Source organism: Doryrhamphus excisus, linkage group LG15, assembly GCF_037039965.1.
Source record: "Doryrhamphus excisus strain RoL-2023G ecotype Guam linkage group LG15, RoL_Dexc_Guam_v1.1, whole genome shotgun sequence".
NCBI classification, from domain to species: Eukaryota; Metazoa; Chordata; class Actinopteri; order Syngnathiformes; family Syngnathidae; genus Doryrhamphus; species Doryrhamphus excisus.
Window position 1 is genome coordinate 15,440,734 of NC_136371.1, and position 25,684 is coordinate 15,466,417.

The following is a 25,684-nucleotide window of genomic DNA, read 5'->3' on the forward strand; positions in this document are numbered from 1 at the left end:
GTACGTGCTGGAAGGAAGTTCTGAGATGGGGGTTGTACCTCTCATTGTGCAGCGTAGTGGACATGGGGTTGAGCGTGGGGCTGACTGATTTGGAGCGGTCCCAAATGAGGAGCAGTTCCGCCAGCCGTTCTTCAGCACACTGGGCCGTGAGACGGGCCTCGGCGTCCTGGTCCCAGCAGTCCTCCATCGTCTCTTTTAGAGAGCGAACCGCCTGCCACGTAGGAGACACATACTTAACGGTACCCTGACCCGCTACCCTTCCGAAAGGGAACCTGTTTAGCATTTAGCAAACCTACCAGGCTGTTCTCTTTCCAGGCCTCTGGGAATTTGGGCCGCTGTTTCTCCCTTGACACCAGCACCTGCATGTCCTCAAACGTTGGGTGGTTGCCGGCTTCCGCCTGGAAGGCCATCTGGTACTCTGGTACGGATTCGCCTAGATGTGATAGTGAGTCAGTGAGGGGGAGGAATGTAAAATGCTAACTAGTTCTACCCTTCCATGAATAATGCAGGGGGGAAAGCAAAAATAACTTACATATTTAAAATAACATATTAAAATCTTCCTCTAGGCTAAATTACATTTCTTGGCCATAACGCAACACCAGCTTTAGAGCAGCCCCATTTTGTTCTATATAGTAAGTAATATTCATTATTTATACTTTTTATATTTTTAGACCATAGAAACCCTTTTTATGACCTTAACATTATTGGAGCCCTCTACACATGAAACACCCCATGTAGGCATTGTTGTGCCTGAAAATGCTTAATGTATTATTTTTTTATTTGCTGTAATATTCATTGCACTATTGTACATATTACTGTTATATCTTTTTGCATTCATAGATCATACTGTTTTTAATTTATATATAATATGCAATAGCCATACTCTAGTCCAGGGGTGGGCAAACTTTTTGACTCGCGGGCCGCATTGATACGACAAAATTTACGGGGGGGGGGGGGGGGGGGGGGGCTATATATTTACATACATAACAGTCCACCTGGTATTATTGTATCTGTAAAATTGTCATGCAATCTGCTATTATTATTTATTATTTTATATTTATATTTAAATATTTTAAAAATAATAAAATATTATAATAATTACAATAAAATAAAAATAATAATTGTTTTATTATTATGTAAAATATGCATATATAACAATAATATTATATATAATTAATATAATAATTAGCATTAATATAATTATAATAATCATAATAGTTCTAATAATAATTATAATAATCTAATAATAATAATAATTATTATTATGTGCTTGTGTCCCTTTTTTCAGGAGCACTTTGTAAACAACAGACCATGTCAAAAAACGAAATTGATAAAACCATCAAAAGGTTGGCTAAGGCCATGATGCCAGGTTGTATGTTGAGTTTAAATGAAATACTTTGGAAAGATTGGGCGGGCCGTATTCAAACACTTGCCGGGCCGGATGTGGCCCCCGGGTCGTAGTTTGCCCACCCCTGCTCTAGTCACTCCATTGCACTACTGTACATATTACTGTTATTATATATTGTCACATCCATACTGTGCATACTGTTTATAATCTGCAATAGCCATATTATACTCATTTATATCCCTGTACATATCCTCACTGTCATAGCCTGTTATAGTCTGTACATAGATCTGTCCATTTTTCTACATTTACTTACTACTAAGGTACTTATAAAACTGCACTTCTGGTTGGATGCTAACAGCATTTTGTTGCCATGTACCAGTAACATGAGCAATAACAATAAAGTTGAATCTAATCTAATCTAATCTAATATAAGTTTTTTGGCCATATTCAACGGCATGATGAATATATTTTTGAAAAACCGTGAAGTGAAACTCAAAGCACAGAGTGGTGAGGAATTACTATATTTGTATTTTGTCATGTATTATTTCAACTCGGGCGGCCCGGTGGTCGAGTGGTTAGCGCGCAGACCTCACAGCTCGGAGACCAAGGTTCAATTCCACCCTCGGCCTTCTCTGTGTGGAGTTTGCATGTTCTCCCCGTGCTCCAGCTATTTTCATGGGTAGACATATATACATTATATACAGTATACAGTTAGCACTACCATGCTAGGTGTTAGCATGCTAACATTACCACGTTAGCGTTACTAGCATTTCTAGGTATTTTCATGGGAAGACACATACACAGTATATACAGTATACACTTCGCACTATCATGCTAGGTGTTAGCATGTTATCATTAATAGCATTTTTGGTATTTTCATGGTTAGACACATATACTTTACATACTGTACACACTTATCACTATGATGCTCGGTGTTAGCATGCTAACGTCAGCATGTTAATATTACTAGTATTTTTAGCTAATGTAACATAACAGGGGCTGCACGGCGACGAGTGGTTAGCGCGCAGGAGACCCAAGTTCAATCCCACCCTCGGCCATCTCTGTGTGGAGTTTGAATGTTCTCCCCGTGCATGCGTGGGTTTTCTCCGGGTACTCCGGTTTCCTCCCACATTCCAAAAACATGCTAGGTTAATTAGTGACTCCAAATTGTCCATAGGTATGAATGTGAGTGTGAATGGTTGTTTGTCTATATGTGCCCTGTGATTGGCTGGCCACCAGTCCAGGATGTACCCTGCCTCTCGCCCGAAGACAACTGGGATAGGCTCCAGCACCCTCGTGAGGAAAAAGCGATAGAAAATGAATGAATGAATTATTTCAACTCATTTTGACAGGGTGGCATGGTGGACGAGTGGTTAGCATGTTGGCTGAGTGGTTAGCATGTTGGCCACACAGTCAGGAGATCAGGTAGACCTGGGTTCCAAATTGTCCATAGGTATGAATGTGAGTGTGAGTGGTTGTTTGTCTATATGTACCCCGCCTTCAGCTGGGATAGGCTCCAGCATACCCCCGCCACCCTATAGTAGGATAAATGCTATCACACAGTGATATCACCTCCTCTAAATAGTCATGGATTGGAATATCGCCATCCTGGATTGGAATTCTTGGTGAATTGTGTTGCTTTCGGATCTTTATCTGGGTTATTTGAGTCTGCTGTGTGAAGTACTGAGTGTGCATCCTACTTCATTTCATTTTATGATAAAATTCCAATATATAATAACCTGTCCATTTTTTAAAGTACTATTTATCAGCATGGTGCAATAGCAAGAGGACAAAAGCCGAGCGATAGAACTCCGTAATATGGATGTAAAAGTCCAAACCCCGATGATGTCGATTTAGGCTGCGTTAAACGTCTCACCGGGAAAAAGGTCGGTGCATCTCATGAAGGTCTCCCAGTAGACCAGGCCCAGGGCGTACATGTCCACTTGCTTCAACGCAGACTCGCAGTCCCGTAGGTTGACTGCTCCCTCCAGCACCTCTGGCGCCATGTAGCGGATGGTGCCCACCTACAAGAGCGTGAAGAATGGGGGACATATTTGTAAATATGATTTATATACTGTATTTCATCAGGAAAAAAAAGTGAATTTTATTTGTAAATTTTCTGATTTAAATAAAAATAACTTTCCCCAACCTAATTTCCCCCAAATTTTCCAACTTGATTTTGTTTTATTTTATAAATATTAACATAATTCATAAAAAAATAGGTATGTCAGAGAATATCGGCCACAGATAATTATCAGCCCTGAAAAAATGTTTTTTTTTTTTTTTTACATATTTCAATACCATACTACGATATTCTATCCTCATAATATAGTGTATTCCTATAAAATTACAGCTGTTTATTTCCAATTATGCCTTTTTTTAAGTTTTCCAACTATTTCAACTTTATTCTTGTAATTATGACTTTATTCACAAAATATTTTGATTTTAGCATTGGAATTTTATGATACTGTCTGCAACAGTTTTCCAAAAATTACAAGTTTTTATGTTTCTCATATAACTCAATATATTTTTAATATTTCCATGTGATGCTCTGAAAATGATGTTATTTTCCCTCATTTTATTTTAATAAAATTTAAAAGTTTTCTCTTTACGACTTTATTTCTGTTCATATTTTGATATTATTCTTGATTTGTTTTTCTTGCAACATTATATTTTTAAAATGTGGTCTAGGCCAATAAAATAAAACTTTGGTCACCCCTGATTTCTACGTATTCATTGCGGTGCACTGCTGACTCTATTGAGCTGTGGACACGACTGAGAAGGCTTAGGTTCAATTTTTGCTTCTCAGCACAGCAACTCCCAACGCTTAATGAAAAAACTAAATCAGTGGAGCATAAATACTTTCTAACAGTGGCCCATGCAGGCTGCTGTACATTTTACACGTAGTATAACACATTTACAAATGTTTAGCAACTTCACTCACCTCACTTATAGCAGCATTTTCCTCCTCGCCGTGCCGTGCGGGCCTGTTTCCCGTCAGCTTCATGGACAAGCCAAAATCGATGATTACACAGGTGCCGTCAGCCTTAACCAGAATATTCCGGCTGTTCAGGTCCCGGTGGGAGACGGCTGGCTTGTACATGTCTTGGAAGGAAGGCGGAAAGAAGGCAGGAAAAGGTGTGAGCAGAACAGAGCAGCGGAACCAGTATTTGATAAATGACCCAGTCAAGCAAACCACTTCCTGTTCTCGGCGGGACACTTTGTTCACCAAAACAGGAGGCGCTATCATCAGGCAACTAAAGCGAGTAATCTAATTTACAACAATAGGATTATGAGCATATAGCCTCATATTCCCTGCTGCATGAACGGTACTGACCAGCAGAGGGAGACATGGAGCACTCATGTCAAGGAAGCAGGAGCAAGGATGTAGATGATTGCACCAAATCCAGGGAAATTCTCATGATAGCCGCTTCTCCTCCTCCGTCCCCCTCTGCGTTTTTGTCTGTCACTTTCTCGTCTAACCGCGTTTGTAACAACCGCTCTTCCTCCGTACTTCTAAGCCTCTCTGACTGCCGTGACGCGTGCCCCGGCTGATGGAGAAGAATGAGGGCCACTGAAGGAGTGTCAGCTCCGTTTAGTTGTCTTGAAGAATGAATTCCACCGAGCCTCCGGGCTTAGTCATGTCAGCTCCATCCCTTATTCCCTTCGTCCTTCTCTTCATTTTTCCTCTGACTTGGACGCAGGCGAGAGGCCAGGATATAAATAACGGGAGACCGGGCAGTGCACGCGGTGTGGAAACATGCGCTGGTCCAAACGCAGTGATGCAAAGCGCTCTCCAAGCCAAACAGGTCCAAGTGGAAGTTGCAGAACGCAGGCTGCAGGCTGACGCAAGTGCTTGGTTGGAGGACAGGATGTAGGCTTTTAAAAGCCACAGTTGGGCAGCGTTGGTGTATTTGTGTTGTTATGGTAGCTGCAACATTTTCCATAGAGGGCCGCATACTTACAACAAAATAAATAAACAAATCCAAGGACCAAGGGGCCACCTTGACATTTTTTTATTTGTTGCTAGTTTTATTGTTGTTATTATGACCAGGGGTATCTATTTTTTTTCCAAATTTAACAAAAAAAAAAAGAAATCTGCCATAACATTTTTTATATTCAATTTTATGAGCATTAACTTACCATTAGCGAAAAAAAGTAGGATTTTTTAAAATATTAGATTATTGAAAAGGGTACAATGTTAGGAAAATGAAGAGAAAATATTTTAAAAATATATAAAAAAACAGCCGAGCTGGAAAGAACTCTAATTTTAAGAGTCAAAATATTAAGAGCAAAACTTGTATTGTAATTGAAAAAATGAAAATGAAAAAAATTGGCAATTTTAGGTTTATAAATTTAAACATTAAAGAAAAGAATACTAAAAAAAAGTTATATGTGAAACAAACACATTATTATTATACTATATATTATTATTAATTATTATTATTATTATTATATTATTATGGGAATAGCGTCGTAATATTACGTAAATTATTCTTTACCAAGATTATTTAAGAACAAAACTGGAAAATAAAAAACAGCAAAAATGGGAAATAATGAGCCAAGTTGATATCACAAAGCTACAACGCAGTTTTTTTCGTGAAATATTAACTCCTTGGATATTGCTTTACAAAATATCAAAGTGGCCCTTGCATCCTTTCATTTTTGGTGGAAAAAGTTCAATCGCACACATTATAACACTGCTTTTTTCTCACTTTTTCACTCTCCTTTTCCCACGTTTTTGTTTCTTTGTAGTTTTCTTGTTTAATTCTGTTTGGCCCTCCGGCTGCACTTTTGACGCTGCCAAATCAATTTCAGAAAAAACAGAAGCACCCAGAACTTAAAATTGGTGCAAATGTGGAAAACAAGCAAGCCTAAACCAGGAATAATTTGATAAAAAAAAAAAAAAAATCAGAATGCAATTCTGGGTGCTCACCTCCTTTGAAGAGTTCAGTGTGCAGGTACGCCAAGCCGCGAGTGACTGAGTGAGCAAGACGGCAACTGCTGACCCAGTCATTGGTCTGGACACCCAGGTAGCGGCTGAGGGAACCCTGGGGGAGGGAGACACAGGAAGTTATATAATAATAAAAAAAAAAATAGACAGCACAGTGACGGAGCAACGAGGGAAGTCAAATCAATCAGCAGCTTGGCTGTGGATGCGACATGAGAGGAAGGAGATAAAAGTGCAGACAGAGCCTGTGTTTGCACATGACCAAGCGAGCTGCTGATTTTATACCATCCAACACCAGCTCTTCCAGGGGACTTCCAATTCCACAACCTGATTCACTTTTCAAAAATGTAATAAATCATGTTTCATGGTTGAATACAGCCTATTATTCATAAAAATATATGCATATTTAAGCAAATTTGACATTTTTTTTTACTAAATGCAGAATTTTCAAGCATAAAAATATCTAAATGATGCTAAAATACAAATATAAGGCATTCAGAAGATGCATTTAAAGACATTGTGATGATATGTAATATTCTATGATGGTCACTAGGTGTCACTAGGTGTAATGTTACTGTAATGGTCGATGAGACACACAAGCACCAGACTTGATCGCCGCAAGAACAGGCCTTTATTGCAGATTTGAATTATCTCACCAACAGGCTCAATGACACCCAACCACTGTTGTGGCCGTAGACCACGCCAAACTAAAACTCACTCTAAACACTCTAAATCCCACTGACGCCACTTCCTGTTCGCCTCCCACTGAGCTCCCCGAGCACCAAACACAAACTGGATGCAGCAACACGTATGAGCACGAATCTTATTTATACCTTAAACAGCTTATTTACTGTTGGGTGGAACAGGAGTGTAAAGGTAACTATAGGGGTGTTATTTCATTTCTACAGTGCTCTAAGAATGCTAAAGAAATGTATTCCGAAGGTCATAAACAGACTTTATAGGCTCCAATTATGAAAATATTATATACTTATATAATATAATAATATATTTAAATATTAGTAATATATAAATATAAATATACGTATAATAAATATTAGTAAAATATTTAAATATACATTTATAAATAAATATAAATATTTTAAATAATATATTTGCATATATAAATATATTTATATATATATATATTTATAAGAATATATTTATATAATATTTATAAATGAGGAATCAGACTTCGCGGAAATTCACTAATCACTGTCAGGTCTAGAATTGACTAACCACGATAAATGAGGGATTATTATTGCATTGTTAACATTTTCAGAAATAATTCTGGTGATAAAAAATATAAAAATTTTTGCCATGTGTTTTTTTTTAATCTAATCTGGATCAGTATACAGGTCCTGTAATTACTTCGCTATTGGATTAATACCAAAATGTACAGTATCTGTCTACATGAGAATGTAGGCGCCTGTCAAGTGCAATCGAGTAAAAGTGCAACTTCACAAGGCTAGTCATGATGATCATATGCCTTTTACTCAAAGACCCCGGGGGTGTCGTGTCACTCACATGTGGGTAGTAATCCATGACCAGCAGGTACTCAGTCCGTCCCTCCAGGCCCGTTCGCTCGTCGGCAGCCACAAAGCGGGCAATGTTATCATGCTCCAGCAGAGGCAGCCGGTAGATGGAGCACTCATTGAGGAAGTTCTGGCGGTTGTTGGCAGTAAAAACCTTGATAGCAACCGGCCGTTCATCCAGGGAGCCGCAATAGACGGCGCCATATCGGCCCCGGCCAATGAGCTAAAATGAGAAAAAATAAGACGTATGGTGAGAGAGTGTTGTAAGTTAGCGCAACATCATTCAAATGTTAAAAGTCTGACACGGGGGTGTCCAAAGTTACCAGAAAATCAAAAGGGTGCAGGGGGCCACACTAATATTTTTACGAAAAAACACTCCACTTTGCTTGTACACTTGACTTTTTCTTAACAATTAACAGTACAGTTAATATGTTTGCTGATTCATTTCTTCTCATCATTATCTGCCCTTGTATTGTGACTTTATTCTCATACATTATAACTTTTTCACTAATATTTAACTAATATTAAAAAAAATTGCTCCTTTATTCTTTTTTAGTTTGTTTTTCATAAATTTCAGCATTTAATTATTAATAAATAATAATATTTAAAATTATTTCCCCCCTCATATTACGAAATTATTCTTGTCAAATTATAGTTTTCATGGTAAAATTATGTTTTTGTCTTGATAGGATTTTTTTTCCTCCTAATAGTTTGACATTATTCTGATAAAATTACAACTACAACTTTATTTTTTGTAATTAACTTTGTCTTAATTCCACTTTATTCTCATACATTATAACCTTTTCACTAATATTTAACTAATATTAAAAAAATGCTACTTTATTATTTTTTTGTTTGTTTTTCCTAAAATTACAGCATTTAATAATTAATAAATAATAATATTTAAAATTATTTCCGCCCTCATATTACAAAATTATTCTTGTCAAATTATAGTTTTCCTGGTAAAATTACGTTTTTGTCTTGATATGACTTTTTTTTCCTCCTAATAGTTTGACATTATTCTGATAAAATTACAACTACAACTTTATTTTTTGTAATTAACTTTGTCTTAATTGCCCTTGTATTGTGACTTTATTCTCATACATTATAACTTTTTCACTAATATTAAACTAATATTAAAAAAATTGCTACTTTATTCTTTTTTTAGTTTGTTTTTCATAAAATTACAGCATTTCATAAATAATAAATAATATTTAAAATTATTTACCCCCTCATATTACAAAATTATTCTTGTCAAATTATAGTTTTCCTGGTAAAATTATGTTTTTGTCTTGATATGATTTTTTTTTTTTTAGTTTGACATTATTCTGATAAAATTACAACTACAACTTTATTTTTTGTAATTAACTTTGTCTTAATTCAATTTTATTCTCATACATTATAACTTTTTCACCAATATTTAACTAATATAAAAAATGCTACTTTATTCTTTTTTTAGTTTGTTTTTCATAAAATTACAGCATTTAATAATTAATAAATAATAATATTTAAAATGATTTCCCCCCTAATGTTACAAAATTATTCTTGTCAAATTATAGTTTTCCTGGTAAAATTATGTTTTTGTCTTGATAGGACTTTTTTTCCTCTTAATAGTTTGACATTATTCTGATAAAATTACAACTACAACTTTATTTTTTGTAATTAACTTTGTCTTAATTCAACTTTCTTTTCATAAACTCAACTTGTTACAAACATTTAATTTTATTTTTTTTAATTATTATTTTATTTTGTTATTATGACTAGTTCCTTACTACACCATTTTTGGTCTTATGACTTTATTCTCCCAATTGTATTTAAAAATGAAAAAAAAAATTCCACACAAGATTTTTATCTTGATATTATGACTTTATTCTTCTAATTGTTTGACTTTGTTCTGATAAAATTTAAACTTTTGCTTGTCATACTTTTTTGTTTAATATTATGGTTTTATTCTCTAATTCTACTATATTCTACTATATTTTCTATAAAATTACAACTTTTTTCTCGCAAGATTAACTTTTTATTTCATATTTTCCCAATATTCTTTACCTGATTCTATTAATCAGGTCCTATCCTCCCCTATGGAATGTAGCAAGCCACGGGCCGCACCTTTGACACCGTGGTGTAGAGAGAATGGTAAACTGTCCCCTCGCAGGCCCAGTGTGCTAAAAACCTGCATTTGAGTCAAGTTACAGGAAATGTGTTTAGTCTAAAAGCCCCCGCCTGACTCTGCAAAGAAGAACATGAGCCCGCATTTGATAAGCGCAAGGACGGCACAAAGATTTCAACTCCTGCCTGAAAAGATACCGGTGCATTTTCGACACGGCTGTCTGAATACGCAGCAACACGCCGGCTACATAGCAACTCCTGCTAACTGTAGCAGCATCGAGTACTCTGGCAAATCTCGTCTTTTCCAATGTGGTTGTTTCATTCAGGTCCCGGCACCGCTTTCAATGTAACAGTTTGATAAGCAGCATGCACAGACTTGAAGATCACGCAGTGATCCCATTTGGTCAGCGGCGTTATCGCTGTGGGGGATGGCTACGGTTGAATGCTTGGAGGAAAATATGCAAGTAATGTTTTCCAGAATGAGCTACAATGTTTGATGTCTTTGTAAAGCCGTTCAGTGGTCTTGAAAAGTTTGGTTCCACTGATTCGACTGATTAATCTGCGATTAAAATAATTGTTAGCTGCAGAACTAGGAAAAAGTGTGAAGAGAATAAAGTCATAATATTATGAGAAGAAAATTTACAAGAAGTTGAAATGGTTGGAAAATTTTTAGGAGAATGGTCCAAATATTGAAGAAAAAGGTAGCTTCTTAATAAAAGATATTCTTAATAAAAGAATAAAATCATAATATTATGAGGAAAAATAAAGTCGCTTTAGTAGCATAGAGTTGAAACAAAAACAATGAAAAAAATTGTTGTTTGTAAAGTCGCAATATTATGGGAATAAAGTCATAATATTACAAGAAGAACATTTATGAAGATTAAGAAGAAAGTTGAAATATTTGAAAAAAAAGATAAGAATAGTCCACTGATTCGACTGATTAATCGGTGATTAAAATAATTGTTAGCTGCAGAACTAGGAAAAAGTGTTAAGAGAATAAAGTCATAATATTACAAAAAGAAAGTTGAAATGGTTGGAAAATTGAAAAAAAAAATATTTGCAGAAATGACAAAAATTATGTAATTCCAAATATTGAGGAAAAAGGCAGCTTCTTAACAAGAAAGAAAAATAATTTTACAAGAATTAAATCATAATATTATGACGAAAAATAAAGTCGCTTTAGCAGCATAGAGTTGAAACAAAAACAATGAAAAAAATTGTTGTTTTTAAAGTCGCAATATTAACAAAACAAAAGACATAATTTCAGGAAAATTAGGTTGGGGATAAGTGATGGCAATAAAGTCATAATATTACAAGAAGAACATTTATGAAGATTAAGAAGAAAGTTGAAATATTTGGAAAAAAAAGATAAGAATAGTCCACTGATTCGACTGATTAATCGGTGATTAAAATAATTGTTAGATGCAGAACTAGGAAAAAGTGTTAAGAGAATAAAGTCATAATATTATAAGAAGAAAGTTGAAATGGTTGGAAAATTAAAAAAAAAAAAATATTTGCAGAAATGACAAAAAAATATGTAATTTTAGAAGAATAGTCCAAATATTGAGGAAAAAGGCAGCTTCTTAAAAAAAGAAAAACAATTAATTTTACAAGAATAAAATCATAATATTATGAGAAAAAATAAAGTCGCTCTAGTAGCATAGAATTGAAACAAAAACAATTAAAAATTGCTGTTTTTAAAGTCGCAATAGTAACAAAACAAAAGACATAATTTCAGGAAAATTAGGTTGGGGATAAGTGATGGGAATAAAGTCATAATATTACAAGAAGAACATTTATGAAGATTAAGAAGAAAGTTGAAATATTTGAAAAAAAGATAATATGAGATGCCGTTTTTTTTCGTGAAAAAGCATATCTACATTTAAAAAACATCAAAATGGCCTTTCCATTCTTTCATTTTTTCACTATGGCCCTCGTTGGAAAAATTTTGGACGCCCCTGTACTAAAACATGAGGGAGGAAAAAGCTTACAGTGTTATCATTCACATTATTTGGCAAAAAAAAAATGGCAAAGAAATTTATGTATCAAGCTGGCCTTAAAAACGCCTTAGCTACTACAGCAAACATCGATGTTGGTGCCGCGTTAGTTTGGAGGCACTTCCTTCTGACCAACTCAACATCACGTTCGTGTCCCATGTCTTGTGAGAGCCATGTCATTATGCCTCCCATCAGGAAACAACAAAAGGGTGATTGTGACCTGTGTAATTTGTTTAAATGGTTGAATAAAAGCGAGGTAACCGCGGTCCCCTGTCATGATTAGCGGACAGATCTTTCTTCCACTCGTTATGTGAGGAAAGACTGTTTAAGAAATTCAAGCGCTTGTTAGCGTGAATGTAGCAGACCTCCAAGAGTTTGAGATTATCCAGGTCCAGGGAGCTTTCAGAGCCAGCAGCCTCCATCATGTTGAGATTGTGAAGACCTTGCTTACTGTCTCCTGCAAACACATACACACACAGATGCAGTTAATTATTGTAAATATATAAAATAAAAATCCTTTAAACAAAGTCCACACTGCTCCCACTTATTACAGCAATTACAACAGCAAGGAAACATTTAACACACTTGGCAAGCGAATGTTCTCTGCTCTTTGCTCTCGGCCCGCCACCATGGAAACTCACCGTGCATCATGCGGTAGCCAAAGAAAGCGGCTACTGCAACCACGGCCAGCACAGAGACGGTTGCCACGGCGAAAATGATTGGCTCGCCGTAGCGCAGTGTGTTAGGGTCTGCAAGGAGGACATAACAAAAGTAAAATCAAGTGCAAATAAATAGACAGCCACGCCGTTACCTGCTGAATGCAATGCATCTGCAGCATAGCCTTTAAGCACAGATAACATTATGATGAATTGAATTTGTGCCCTCTCTACATATCACATCTCAGAATATGTTTTTCAACACTGCATAAGCCATCTATTGCTTATACGCTTTGAGTGCCTTGGAGGTGGAAAAGCGCTATACAAGTGAAAAACCATATACCATCAACACACTGACTATTCAAAATGCATTGCTCCCTGCAGGACTACAATCTATCTGCGGCTATGGGGGCTGCTGGGTAGTGGATAATGTAATAATGTGGTCGTCAAATTTGCATAATCGGCCAGGGCAAAACAAATGTGTTTAGCACTACAAACGAACTTTGACAATATGTTTTAGCTAAGGGGGGGGCATAGCAGCACTCATTGCTCACTGAAAGAAGGTGACACATGCTTTCATGTCCTCTTTAAAGGGATAATTCGGAATTTCTGACATGAAGTTGTATGATGCCCATCAACAGTGTATTCTATCAAACCGACAAAATTTTAAAAAAAAATAAAAATAAATAATAATAATAAAAAAAAATATATATATGTAATTATCAATCATCATTATAACAAACCTTTAGCTATGCTCAAAAACAAAATATGAAATTAAGTGATCCCTTTAGGAAGAAATATTGAAATTCCAGCAGCAACTCAAAAATACTTTACGTTAAATAATTTTTTTTTAGAATGTAGAACCAAAAAAAAAGTGAGCCCGCCACAGATAAACTTCATTCAGTTTGTGCATTTTAAATTGGCCACCGCTTCATCAAAATAACATTTTAAATTTGACCTTGTCTAGTCCCTCTCAAAGTTTAAGAGGAAATATTGAAATGTCAGCAGCAACTCAAAAATACTTTACTTTAAATAATATTATTTTTTTTAGAATGTAGAAAAAGAAGTGAGCCCGCCACAGATAAACTTCATTCAGTTTGTGCATTTTAAATTGGCCACCGATTCATCAAAATAAAATTTTAAATTTGACCTTGTCTAGTGCCTCTCAAAGTTCAAGAGGAAATATTGAAATTTCAGCAGCAACTCAAAAATACTTGACTTTAAATAATATTATTTTTTTAGAATGTAGAACCAAAAAAAGTGAGCCCGCCACAGATAAACTTCAGTTTGTGCATTCTAAAGTGGCCACCGCTTCATCAAAATATCATTTTAATATTTTATCTTGTCTAGTGCCTCTCGAAGTCTCGCCAGTGTAATGACATAATAATTACATCCTTGCCTCAAGCGTCCTCTTATCTACTTGTTTATTCAGCACACATCCCTCTTCCATCACACGTTCCGACAATCCCAATGAGTCTTGAGTGTAATGAGTAGTAATTTAATGAAGATTAACAAACATTTTTGTGAGATCCTGCTCTGTAACACAGCGCGAGATCCAACCCGAGGATACGTGAATGTACACCGCAGTGTGCAGTGGGGGCAATAATTTTGCTTTTATGTTCCCAAATAGTAGAATAGTAGAAATATCTCCAATGACAACAGTAGTAAGATTTGTCACTAGTCGCTTTCGGGAAAATATGCCACACAGACAGTTTGGAAGGTTGCCAGATCAAGCACGGAACACGGAAGGAGGGCGGGGCGGCGACACACAGCATAGCGAGATAGACCTCCGTGTCAAATCCAGTCTCCGTCGATATGAATGAATTTGTTTTTGATATTGTGCTTAAAAGAAATATTTTTAAAATATTGATATATTGCCCAGCCCTAACAGTTAATAAAGTGCAATATCAAATACTGTACATATTCATTCATTTTCTACCGCTTTTTCCTCACGAGGGTCGCGGGGGTGCTGGAGCCTATCCCAGCTATCTTCGGGCGAGAGGCGGGGTACACCCTGGACTGGTCGCCAGCTAATCACAGGGCAGTCGCAATATTAACAAAACAAAAGACATAATTTCAGGAAAATTAGGTTGGGGATAAGTGATGGGAATCAAGTCATAATATTACAAGAAGAACATTTATGAAGATTAAGAAGAAAGTTGAAATATTTGAAAAAAGATAATACGAGATGCCATTTTTTTCGTGAAAAAGCATATCTACATTTAAAAAACATCAAAATTCCATTCCATTCTTTCATTTTTCACTAAGGCCGGGGGTGCTGGAGCCTATCCCTGCTATCTTCGGGCGAGAGGCGGGGTACACCCCGGACTGGTGGCCAGCCAATCACAGGGCACATATAGACAAACAACCATTCACACTCACATTCATACCTATGGACAATTTGGAGTCGCTAATTAACCTAGCATGTTTTTGTTTCAATGTGGGAGGAAACCGGAGTACCCGGAGAAAACCCATGCATGCACGGAGAGAACATGCAAATTCCACACAGAGATGGCCGAGGGTGGAATTGAACCCTGGTTTCCTAGCTGTGACCTCTGCGCGCTAACCACTAGACCCTCGTGCCACCTACTGTACATATTAAGTTATCCAAAGGCATTTACACATTGAGTACGGTCCTGAATCAAAACAAAACAAACGGAACCCCACATCAACACAACCTCGAACAGAACCAATGCTCTGTGGGGTGGCTTTCTGTCTCGAACAGTTGATGGTCCCACAGCAGCAGAGCTGCAAGTTGGTGTTTTCAATCCAGTAAATGTCAGACTGGTCCAATATCCTCTATAAGAGTCTTCTAGTATATTTATGGAAGATTCTATATAAGACAAGAAGTGCTCTGCTGTTCACCGGGTATTTGATGCCACTGCTCTAGTACACGAACGTACCTGGAAAAAAAGCTCTCTCCATTCTCCCCTCACGGTGTCCTTATGCTTGTCAGACTATATCATTTTGCTCCCCGCTCTTTATGGAAATCGCCACGCTGTAGGGCATAGCTTGTATTCCGAACACACCAACATTCAGCATAATAGTCATCCTAGTTTCTGTGGTAATATTTCTTCTTGGAAGCCATTTCCCTGTGCTCACGTATAATTGCTCAGCCAGTTGATGGTGATGGTGCCCAGATAGCGAGCTGCACTCTGTGCACTTGTAGGCAAGCATACAGAGCTAGCCGGCGGAGAGGCGGGTTTTTATTTTGGCTGTTTTCAATTGCCGCTTCGGTGGCAATGTTCATGTCAAACATTTCCCTTTTTACAATTTGACTGACAAACTAAAGCATTTTATGTCCCCACAGAAACATCACAATCCATCAGATTTCCAACTTCAGTCGGGATGTCGTGAGACAAGTTGGCATCTCTATGAGGGAGAAACCTGTTAGCTACGGGGCTCCACCTTTCTTTCTACCTTGAAAAAAAGAACTGGAACTACAAGTAAATGTTAGCTCTTGGAGCGTGAGGCCTTCTCCTTGGTTGAAAAGGCACCGCAAGCTACTGATGGGAAACTCCATTTTACTCTACCTGTTTTTTTACTCTTTGTCGAGAACCCGTTAGTCAGTGACACTCGAGTCTTCATCAAGAACCTGTTACTCAGTGACACTCGAGTCTTCATCGAGAACCCGTTAGTCAGTGACACTCGGGGTTTCGTCGAGAACCAGTTAGTCAGTGACACTTGGGTCTTCGCAGAGAACTCGAGTCTTCGTCGTGAAATCGTGAGTCAGTGACAGTCGAGTCTTCGCCGAGAACCCGTTAGTCATTGACACCCGAGTCTTTGTCGAAAAATCATGAGTCAGTGACACTCGAGTCTTCATCGAGAAATTGTGAGTCAGTGACACTCGAGTCTTCATCGAGAACCAGATAGACAGTGACACTCAAGTCTTCATCGAGAACCTGTTAGTCAGTGACACTCGGGTCTTTGTCGAGAACCAGTTAGTCAGTGACACTCGAGTCTTCATCAAGAACTCGTTAGTCGGTGACACTCGCGTCTTCGTCAAAAACCCGTTAGTCGGTGACACTCGAGTCTTTGTAGAGAACCCGTTAGTCAGTGACACTCGAGTCTTTGTCGAAAAATCGTGAGTCAGTGACACTCGAGTCTTCATCGAGAAATCGTGAGTCAGTGACAGTCGGGTCGTCATAGAGAACCCTTTAGTCAGTGACACTCGAGTCTTCATCAAGAACCAGATAGTCAGTGACACTCGAGTCTTCATCAAGAACTAGATAGTCAGTGATACTTGAGTCTTCGTCGAGAACCCGTTAGTCAGTGACACTCGAGTCTTCGTCGAGAACCCGTTAGTCAGTGACACTCGAGTCTTAGGCGAGAACCCTTAGTCAGTGACACTCGAGTCTTAGGCGAGAACCCTTAGTCAGTGAAACTCAAGTCTTCGTCGAGAACCAGATAGCCAGTGACACTCGAGTCTTCGTCGAGAACCTGTTAGTCAGTGACACTTGAGTCTTCATCGAGAACACATTAGTCAGTGACACTTGAGTCTTCGTCGAGAACCCATTAGTCAGTGATACTCGCGTCTTCGTCGAGAACCCATTAGTCAGTGATACTCGCGTCTTCGTCGAGAACCCATTAGTCAGTGACACTCGAGTCTTCGTCGAGAAATCGTGAGTCAGTGACACTCGAGTCTTCGTCGAGAAATCGTGAGTCAGTGACACTCGAGTCTTTGTCGAGAACCCATTAGTCAGTGACACTCGATTCTTTGTCGAGAAATCGGTGACACTCGAGTCTTCGTGGAGAACTCGTTAGTCAGTGACACTCGAGTCTTCGTGGAGAACCCGTTAGTCAGTGACACTCAAGTCTTTGTCGAGAAATTGCGAGTCAGTGACACTCGAGTCTTCGTCGAGAAATCGTGAGTCAGTGACACTCGAGTCTTTGTCGAGAACCCGTTAGTCAGTGACACTCGAGTCTTCATCGAGAACCCGTTAGTCAGTGACACTCGAGTCTTCGCCAAGAACCTGAGAGTCAGTGACAGTCGATTACTGGTGAGTCTGTGTCACTTGAGTTTTCGTTGAGCACCCTTGAGTCAGTGAAACTCGGGCCGAGCAGCCGTGAACCAAGGCCACTCAAGTCTTCGTCAAGAACAAGTTAGTCAGTGACACTCAAATCTTCGCGAGCACCTGTGAGACAGTGAAACTCAAGTGACTGTCAAGCACCTGAGTCGGTGAAGCTCGGGTTACTGTCGAGCATCCGTAAGGTAAAAGCCAAAAGAAACAAACTAATCCGTGAACAAGTGACACTCGAGTCTTCATCAAGCACCCACAATGCAGCTCAGCAGGAAGGGAAAGAATAGTTCATTTGAGGAAAGATCCACATCTGTTGCATTTTCCACAGGGATCATTAATTTATACATATGTTGGCGCAACAGTTGCACTCCCTTTTTAATTTAGCTTGTGGTCGCACTGGTGAGTCAGTGAGTCAACACCACATTTGAAAACCACAATAAAATAATGAATGCAACATCCTGTATTCAAGTCGTTAGCGTCTCTCAGACTTCTTCCCGTGTTTGTTTTGTCACCAACCCACATGCAGACTGATAGTACAGATGCCTTGCATTCTGAGGAATGCAGAATGGCAACATGAATGATGCGTGTGCGTGTGAATGCTGGCTGAGATGCAGTTGATGAGGCCATCTCGCCCTGGTTCCTCACACACTCAAACATGCACGCACACACACACTGCAATTAATTAATTCACTGCTAAACCTTGAAGAAGGCATCTATGACACCTATGGCACCTAAGCCATCAGTGCAAGCAATAATGCTGAGAAACATTCTGGTCTTGAATGCTTGTTAGTGCAAAGCAGCTCATCTCAACAATGTTACATTTTCAGTGTTGCGAATGTGCACCAGTCAGGTCAGATCTCAACGGTGAATGATAAAGAGGAGTCTAACAAAGTCTATTTGCAGAGGCGAAGACAATATTGTGCTTTTATTCTGTTTACTTTACCTTTCAGAACGCCGTGGGAATGTGCAGTTTATCATTTGTTGTCGGAAAAGTAAATTGTAGGGATGTCTGATATTGGCTTTTTTTGCCGATACCGATATGTGTAACATGACATATCTCCTATCTTGTGACGCTAGTGGATAGAGCATCAGCAATTACCGCTACTTTCGTCTCAAACTTTGAACCCCCCACCTTTACAAAGGTGATGCTAATACGTGTCTTAAAAGTACATTTCCCGCAATGCTTGGTGTGGTCATGTTCAAAACGCCTGACATCTCCTATACTTCAGAACTACTACTAATCGTTCATTCATTCATTCATTCATTCATTTTCTACCGCTAGCCTATCCCTGCTGTCTTCGGGCGAGAGGCGGGGTACACCCTGGACTGGTGGCCAGCCAATCACAGGGCATATATAGACAAACAACCATTCACACTCACATTCATACCTATGGACAATTTGGAGTCGCCAATGGACTCCTATAGAGCAGCTACACGCCATAACCAGGACAGAATGCTTTCTAGTTCTTCCAGAATCTGCACCTATTTCAGCTGTATTTCTTAGGATTTTGTGCTTCCTGCAAAAATGGTCTGTTTTAATTGATTCCACCTACTGGGTCTCTTGGCCCACCCACTCTGCCGTGGTTGGTCACACTCCCTAGTGTTCAGAAGGACTTCCGGTGTTGTGCTGTGAGTTGCTAACCCAACTTTATAGGAGTATAGGATAATACTTGTCGATTTATCTTTTTTAAATGTCCACTTTTAACATACAGTGGTGTGTTCTGGAAGTAGAGACTGGACAGTCCGAAGTTTCTCAAGATGTTACTACAAGACATCTCTCAATGTTAAGTAGCTGTATTATTTTAGCATTAGGTTTTCTACAGCATCAGTCACGTATAATGTGGTCATTACCCATTTTTTTAGTGAGAATAGTAGTGTTTAAAACTCTGATAGAGCCACTGATTGTGGTAGGAAATGGCTGTTAGCAACTCCAGACTCAGCGAGCTTGTAATTTGCACCCCGTTTGCTGTATGCGCACTCTATAATGCTACACAGACAACCGCTTTTGTTCCATTGCTTACACAAAATAAACAGTTAGGACATCCTCACAAAGGTCACGGGGGTGCTGGAGCCTATCCCAGCTGTCTTGGGGTGAGAGGCGGGGTCCACCCTGGACTGGTGGCCAGCCAATCACAGGGCACATATAGACAAACAACCATTCACACTCACATTCATACCTATGGACAATTTGGAGTCGCTAATTAACCTAGCATGTTTTTGGAATGTGGGAGGAAACCGGAGTACCCGGGGAAAACCCACGCATGCACAGGGAGAACATGCAAACTCCACACAGAGATGGCAGAGGTTGGAATTGAACACTGGTCTCCCCACTACTAATCGTTGAAATACGTCATTCGGAAATGCTATTATCAAGCGAGTCCGTCATAAGGGCAAAAAGTACAGTAAACAAAAGAAAGCCACCATTCTCTGTGTTTGCTAACTCTGACACTATGGTTCCAAACAATTGAATGAGCAACATCAATCCCAGTAACCAAATTCTACACATTGCTGGACTTGGAATTGTTCAATGAGCACCATAAATATATTGCCAAGATGACAAAGTCTGTTATAATTCATGAAAACAAAAGGGAAATGTTACATATAAAATCGCACACGTACCTGGACCCAGGAGAACCGAGGTGCTATGATGACTCAAAGGCGGACACAAATGTGCCACTGTACCGTGGTTCTTATGAAGTCCAGAGAATATGTAAATCCATCAGAAATAATGTATCCAAACATTATTGCAGCAATTTAACAAGTGACCGGAATGTACACGCTGTGCCTGGATGTTGAGTTCCACACATGCAGAAAAACAACCCGGTAGTCGCCTATTATGAAACGCATATGATGCTGTATTCAAGCTAAAAGCAACTGATTTGAATGACTACGGGGGAGAAATCCTTCACAAAAACTGGCGGGACGCGAACACGAGACACGTCTTTTTGTGCGTATGACTATACGAGACACAGCTTGCGTTTACTTTCACTTTGTTCTGTATTATCGGGAGAATGAATATTAGCCGGTAAAATGTGTAGTCAATTGACGACAGCATTCATTCATTCATTCATTCATTCATTTTCTACCGCTTTTTCCTCACGAGGGTCACAGGGGGTGCTGGAGCCTATCCCAGCTGTCTATGGGCGAGAGGCGGGATACACCCTGGACTGGTGGCCAGCCAATCACAGGGCACATATAGACAAACAACCATTTATATTCACATTCATACCTATGGACAATTTGGAGTCACCAATTAACCTAGCATGTTTTTGGGGGTGGAATTGAACCCTGGTCTCCTAGCTGTGAGGTCTGCGCGCTAACCACTAGATTGCCATGCCGCCCCTGACAACAGCATGTCACATGCTAAGCCTACATATATGTATATACATGCCAGCATTTGTGGTTGCTCACATTTCAAGCTCATTCCGCTTTCTGTCATTTTTGTTTTCACGCCTGGCCCGTTTTTGTCCCACGTGCGAGCTACAAGCTACGATCATCATCGCAATTTGCTTTATGAAAGTGTCACTTAACAAGTTTGCTCGCTTTGTAAATAAAGTGCTTGGGAGTGCTCTCAGCCAACCTTGCTTCGTGTTCTGCTGTACTTGTTAAGTGAATAAGTTAATAAATTCATACAAAAAGTCATACAAAAAAAATTCCTGTTGCAGATGCAATGGTGGCTAGACACAGTGGCGCCAGTCACTAAAGGAATCCCAAAGGAAACCCACATTCGGTACATTTTTGCCAGTATCAGCATGCTAGCAAGGTTTGCAACTACATGCATGGCAAAATGTAACACAAATCTGATGCAGGGTATTTCGAACAGTAGACACCGCTCGGATTGGCTGACTCGCGTAAACATAAGCAGATGTTGACATAACCTAAACTGACCCTAGCCCTTGCTTGCACATTGACTTGTGACTTTGGCCAAAGACATAAGGAGAATGGATGATGAATTTGGACACAAACCAACTGGTTCAGTTTTCCCAGTCCACATACCAATCATTATTGTAGATAATTATTAGAGTGTAAGGAAGTGTGTGTTCGAGTCTTTGCTCACGTACAGATGGGCTGTGCCGTGGTGGGGCTGGGTGACAGGAAATCCTCTGTGAAGTTGACATTGCACATGTCACTGCCACAGCAGCAGAAGTGGTACGTCCCGTTCTGTGGATGCAGGCTGTTCACCACGCAGCGGTCGTCACGACAACTTTGGTTGTCTCCAAGGTGAGTCCAGCAACCTGATATCAGAAGTGCGAAATTACACAGGGAAAGTTTACACGGGTGTCTCCAACTTGACTTATGTAAACTTGGTAGGTGGGGTACTCAAACCTTGTTTGACGAGTCGCACTTCACCGGGTGGGCTTTTCTCCCATAGGCCAAAGCAGTGGCTGCCCTTGGCGCATCGGATGGTGGTGTTTTCTTGGGAGACCCGGCCCTCGCCCCCCGCCACTCGCTCCACCTCCCACTGCTGCTGCTGGTCTGTGAAGGCACACTCTCGCTCCTCGCCTTGTGCCGCTGGAAAGAGACGGACGGCTTGTGAGTTAAGTCGGATTCTAGGATTTCGCAGTGTTTCTTCTTAACGTCACAGGCATATTCATGTCTTATGATACAATACAATCTTCAGTCTGATCAGCTGGAACAAATCAAGTATAAATGTCATGTTATGTACAGTATATAATCCATGTCATTTGCTTACAGCTGTCAGACATGAGTCACCAACACAAAAGAAGTCTATGGGAAAAGACTGCTGCTGCCTACAAGCCGAAGATCAATAAAAATTGAAAAAAAAAAGAAAGTCAATTCACATGTCGCCTCAAGGCCAGATCGCTTCCAAAGGGGTTGAACACACACAATTCTTTTGTGACATTTCAATGTCAGATGCTGCTCATAACACAAATTCAAATCCCTCCCGTTTACAGTGCAGTGGTTCCCCCGAGGTTTGCAGCTTTTGCTGAGGGAGTGGGGGCCGTGTGGCATAGATGACTGTAATGTGATCACTCCTCTACAGTTACATTTGGGTGCGCTGCACACGCGCGTGGCATGTGTTGGAGAGTTGGCCGATTGATGACCGATACACCTTCCTTTTCCTGAGGGCACACACCCAAGAGATCAATACATACCTAATGTAATATACAGCCAACTGCAATGCGATCGCTACTCCATAGTTCTATTTCTCAATCTTTCATAACAGAGAGCGTTGGAAAGACTCCAAATAAGTCCACATTAATTAATGCATAATTAAAGAAACATAAAAAAACAAATGTTTAGTTCCGTTTTCAATGCACAGTTCAATCAGTAGGACCTCTTTTATTGGCTGCTGTGACACGTCTTGCTGTATCCGTCTTGAGCCAAATTCAGTGTGGGTTTGTGTACACAGCCTGCATCGTGGCTAATCTCAGATAAGAAACACGATATGCCAAGTTTGTAGGTCCGACACGCAGCTCCTCCCTTTCCTCTGTTTGGGTGGCTGACGCCTGCTGTGGAGGGAAGGGTGGTTGCGTCCTGCCCAAGGTCAGTTAAGCCTGAGTGGACCGAGGGTGACGTGGGAGATCATTTGGGCAGAGTGCCAGTTATTCTCTCGTGTACCCATCCACATATAACACAGATTTGGACACTGTGGACCATTGCTGCCTGACCGTTTACACCAAGGGTCTCAAACTTGCAGCCCGCGGGCCAAATGAGATGCTAGTTTGAGGCCCCCACCTTGATACCAAAGTTTAATGTTGAAATGACAGCTTAAAGCTGTGTGCACACCGGACACAATTAACATGATTTTGCCCCACCCATACTGTTACCCTACCCTGTTACCCCGCCCTGTTTTGCTTTGGATTAGCAATGAAGCTAAAGGCTTATGACGCTGGGTACAAATAAATGCAGGAAATGATTTGGAATAAAACAGAAAATACATGTCAAGATAAAGCATCTCATCGAGATGGAACTGAGTATGATGCTAACTTGCTAATTTGGTAAAATTATTAAGTTTCATTAATGTTCATGTTAAAGGTTAAATAACTTAATACTGTACATTTGAATCTGAAAAAAACAATTTCTCTACCAACTGTATGTGGTTTATTGTCTTTATTCTTAATTTGTTTATTTATTTTTTAAAACTTATTTTGTGTATAGAAAAATAAAAATTAAGATATTTGAGAACAGTGGAATGTTTTATCAGATATTTTGGTGTGGGAAACCGGAACCAAAGTACTGGAAAAAGTGTAGGGTATAGCAGAAGCAAAAGCATTGAAGATTTTTCCCCAGTTTTTAATAAATGCGTTTTGTTTTTTTTTTGTTTTTTTGAAAACCTGATGCGGCCCGGCTTCACACAGAACCTAGCTCCGGTGGCCCCCAGGTAAATTGAGTTTGAGACCCCTGGTTTACACTAAGTAGGCCACCGGTGTGACCCCAGTTTGGGGCCTTTGTGTGTGGATGACAGCGAGCAAAATATACAGCACTGACATTGATACCCTTTGGGGAATAAGTTCAAATTAACATAATTAAATCTAACCAGAGAGACATAAAAGGCAAATTATCTTTTGTATTTTGGTGTTTTTGCATTGCCGCAGAGAGAAAATCAACTTCGACTGAGGACAGTGACGGGAGCTGATGTCAATCAATTAAATGTATCATGTATGTACGGATGTCAATAAAATACACTATACAGTAAAACCTGTTTAAGTTGACTTCACTTGGATTGGCTGCCTCACATCGAAATGAGCAGCCAGCATGACCAAAAATAGCCATTACTTGGATTTTTCAAACTATGGCAGTTTGTGAAAACATAACGGGATGCATGGAGAAGGAAGGGACTTTAAGGGTATTTATTACTTTGGATGTAACCACAAATCTGCTTAAAAAACATGCAAGTGATATTAACAAACCCTAACAACCCGTACAACACGTCGACATAAATGGACCCATTTTTCATAGAAATTAATCCTTTGTGTCTCAAAAACAAAAGTGGTCAACCATGCAGTCGACGTTGGCACACAGTAGACCGGAATTCGGTGTGTTGGTAGTCGAGACAAGACCAGATGAGATGAGCTAAGTTTGTTGCTACCAGTTTGACCTTGCTCGTAAACACATTACGCCGCACCTGGTCAGCCAGTAAATAAGAAGACAAAGCATGAGTGTTGATAATTTTATTGACTTTGTGGCTACATTTAGCGAGTAGTCAGACCCCTGTTAATATTATTTTTCAAACAAGAAAACTACCAACAAATCTAGTGAAGAGACTTTTGGACAGTGTAACATGAAAGCTGGTATCGCATGGTGGTAGCATATTTTGAGTTTTTTAATGTTACAAAATCAGTGGTTCCGAGGGATGCAATGGTACGCAGTACAATACTGGACTGTTCGGTCCACATGCATTTTCCAGTACCATTGTATGTACTGCATGCTTCAGCATTTGCATTGACTTCTAGTGTTAAAAATGAAGTCATGGCTTTGGCAGCCCAGACAACGACAGCTTACACAAAAAATATTTCCTTCCTGGAATACACTTTCTTTGGATTTACTGGAAATATCCTGTAGGACGGAGCAGAGGTAGGAATGAGGACACAAGCTGCAATGGAGGAAACGTACAGGAACAATAGAAGGAAGTGATGACCACACCCAGAGACAGGCTGACTTAGTTAGCTACGGATGGTTTTACAGAAAACCATATTGCCACATCCTTCGAACATATCCAGTATGTGTTTGTGGAAAAAAAAAAAAAAAAGATGACGCACATATCGGAGCATGGAGAGCATTTGTCAGATTTCAGGAAGTTAACTCAAGGCAGTCGAGTCAGGCATTTCTTGGAATACGAACTGCATTATACTGAAGGTACCATGGTTAAGGTTAATTATTAGATTAAGGTTAATGTACGTACCGTCCAAACATAATGTTAGCTGTGTGCAGGGTTCTCTCAATTATGACTACAAAAACACAGCAATGTGAGTTAAGAAAATTGGGGGGGGGAAACAAACATTTTAACTCACCAATCAATAGCTACTCATTTCTAGCAGACAATACTGTGTAATGGAAAAATGTACTTTAAACGGTTAAAGCTTTATCTTATAAAGAATATGTCTT

The 25,684-nt window shown here is 39.3% G+C and overlaps 1 protein-coding gene across 1 annotated transcript in view; it reads right to left on the bottom strand.

Annotated features, from left to right (window-relative positions):
• The window catches only part of LOC131104622 (bone morphogenetic protein receptor type-2-like), a 43,491-nt gene that overhangs the window by 3,113 nt on the left and 14,694 nt on the right, over positions 1-25,684 (bottom strand). Inside the window, exons 2-11 of the mRNA XM_058051987.2 lie at positions 21,941-22,126; positions 21,676-21,849; positions 12,579-12,686; positions 12,303-12,394; positions 7,824-8,054; positions 6,285-6,399; positions 4,293-4,453; positions 3,225-3,372; positions 297-433; positions 39-211 (exon numbers count right to left, since the gene is read on the bottom strand). Coding sequence (XP_057907970.2) covers positions 39-211; positions 297-433; positions 3,225-3,372; positions 4,293-4,453; positions 6,285-6,399; positions 7,824-8,054; positions 12,303-12,394; positions 12,579-12,686; positions 21,676-21,849; positions 21,941-22,126 — 1,525 coding nt within the window. The remainder of the gene's footprint in view (positions 1-38; positions 212-296; positions 434-3,224; positions 3,373-4,292; positions 4,454-6,284; positions 6,400-7,823; positions 8,055-12,302; positions 12,395-12,578; positions 12,687-21,675; positions 21,850-21,940; positions 22,127-25,684) is intronic.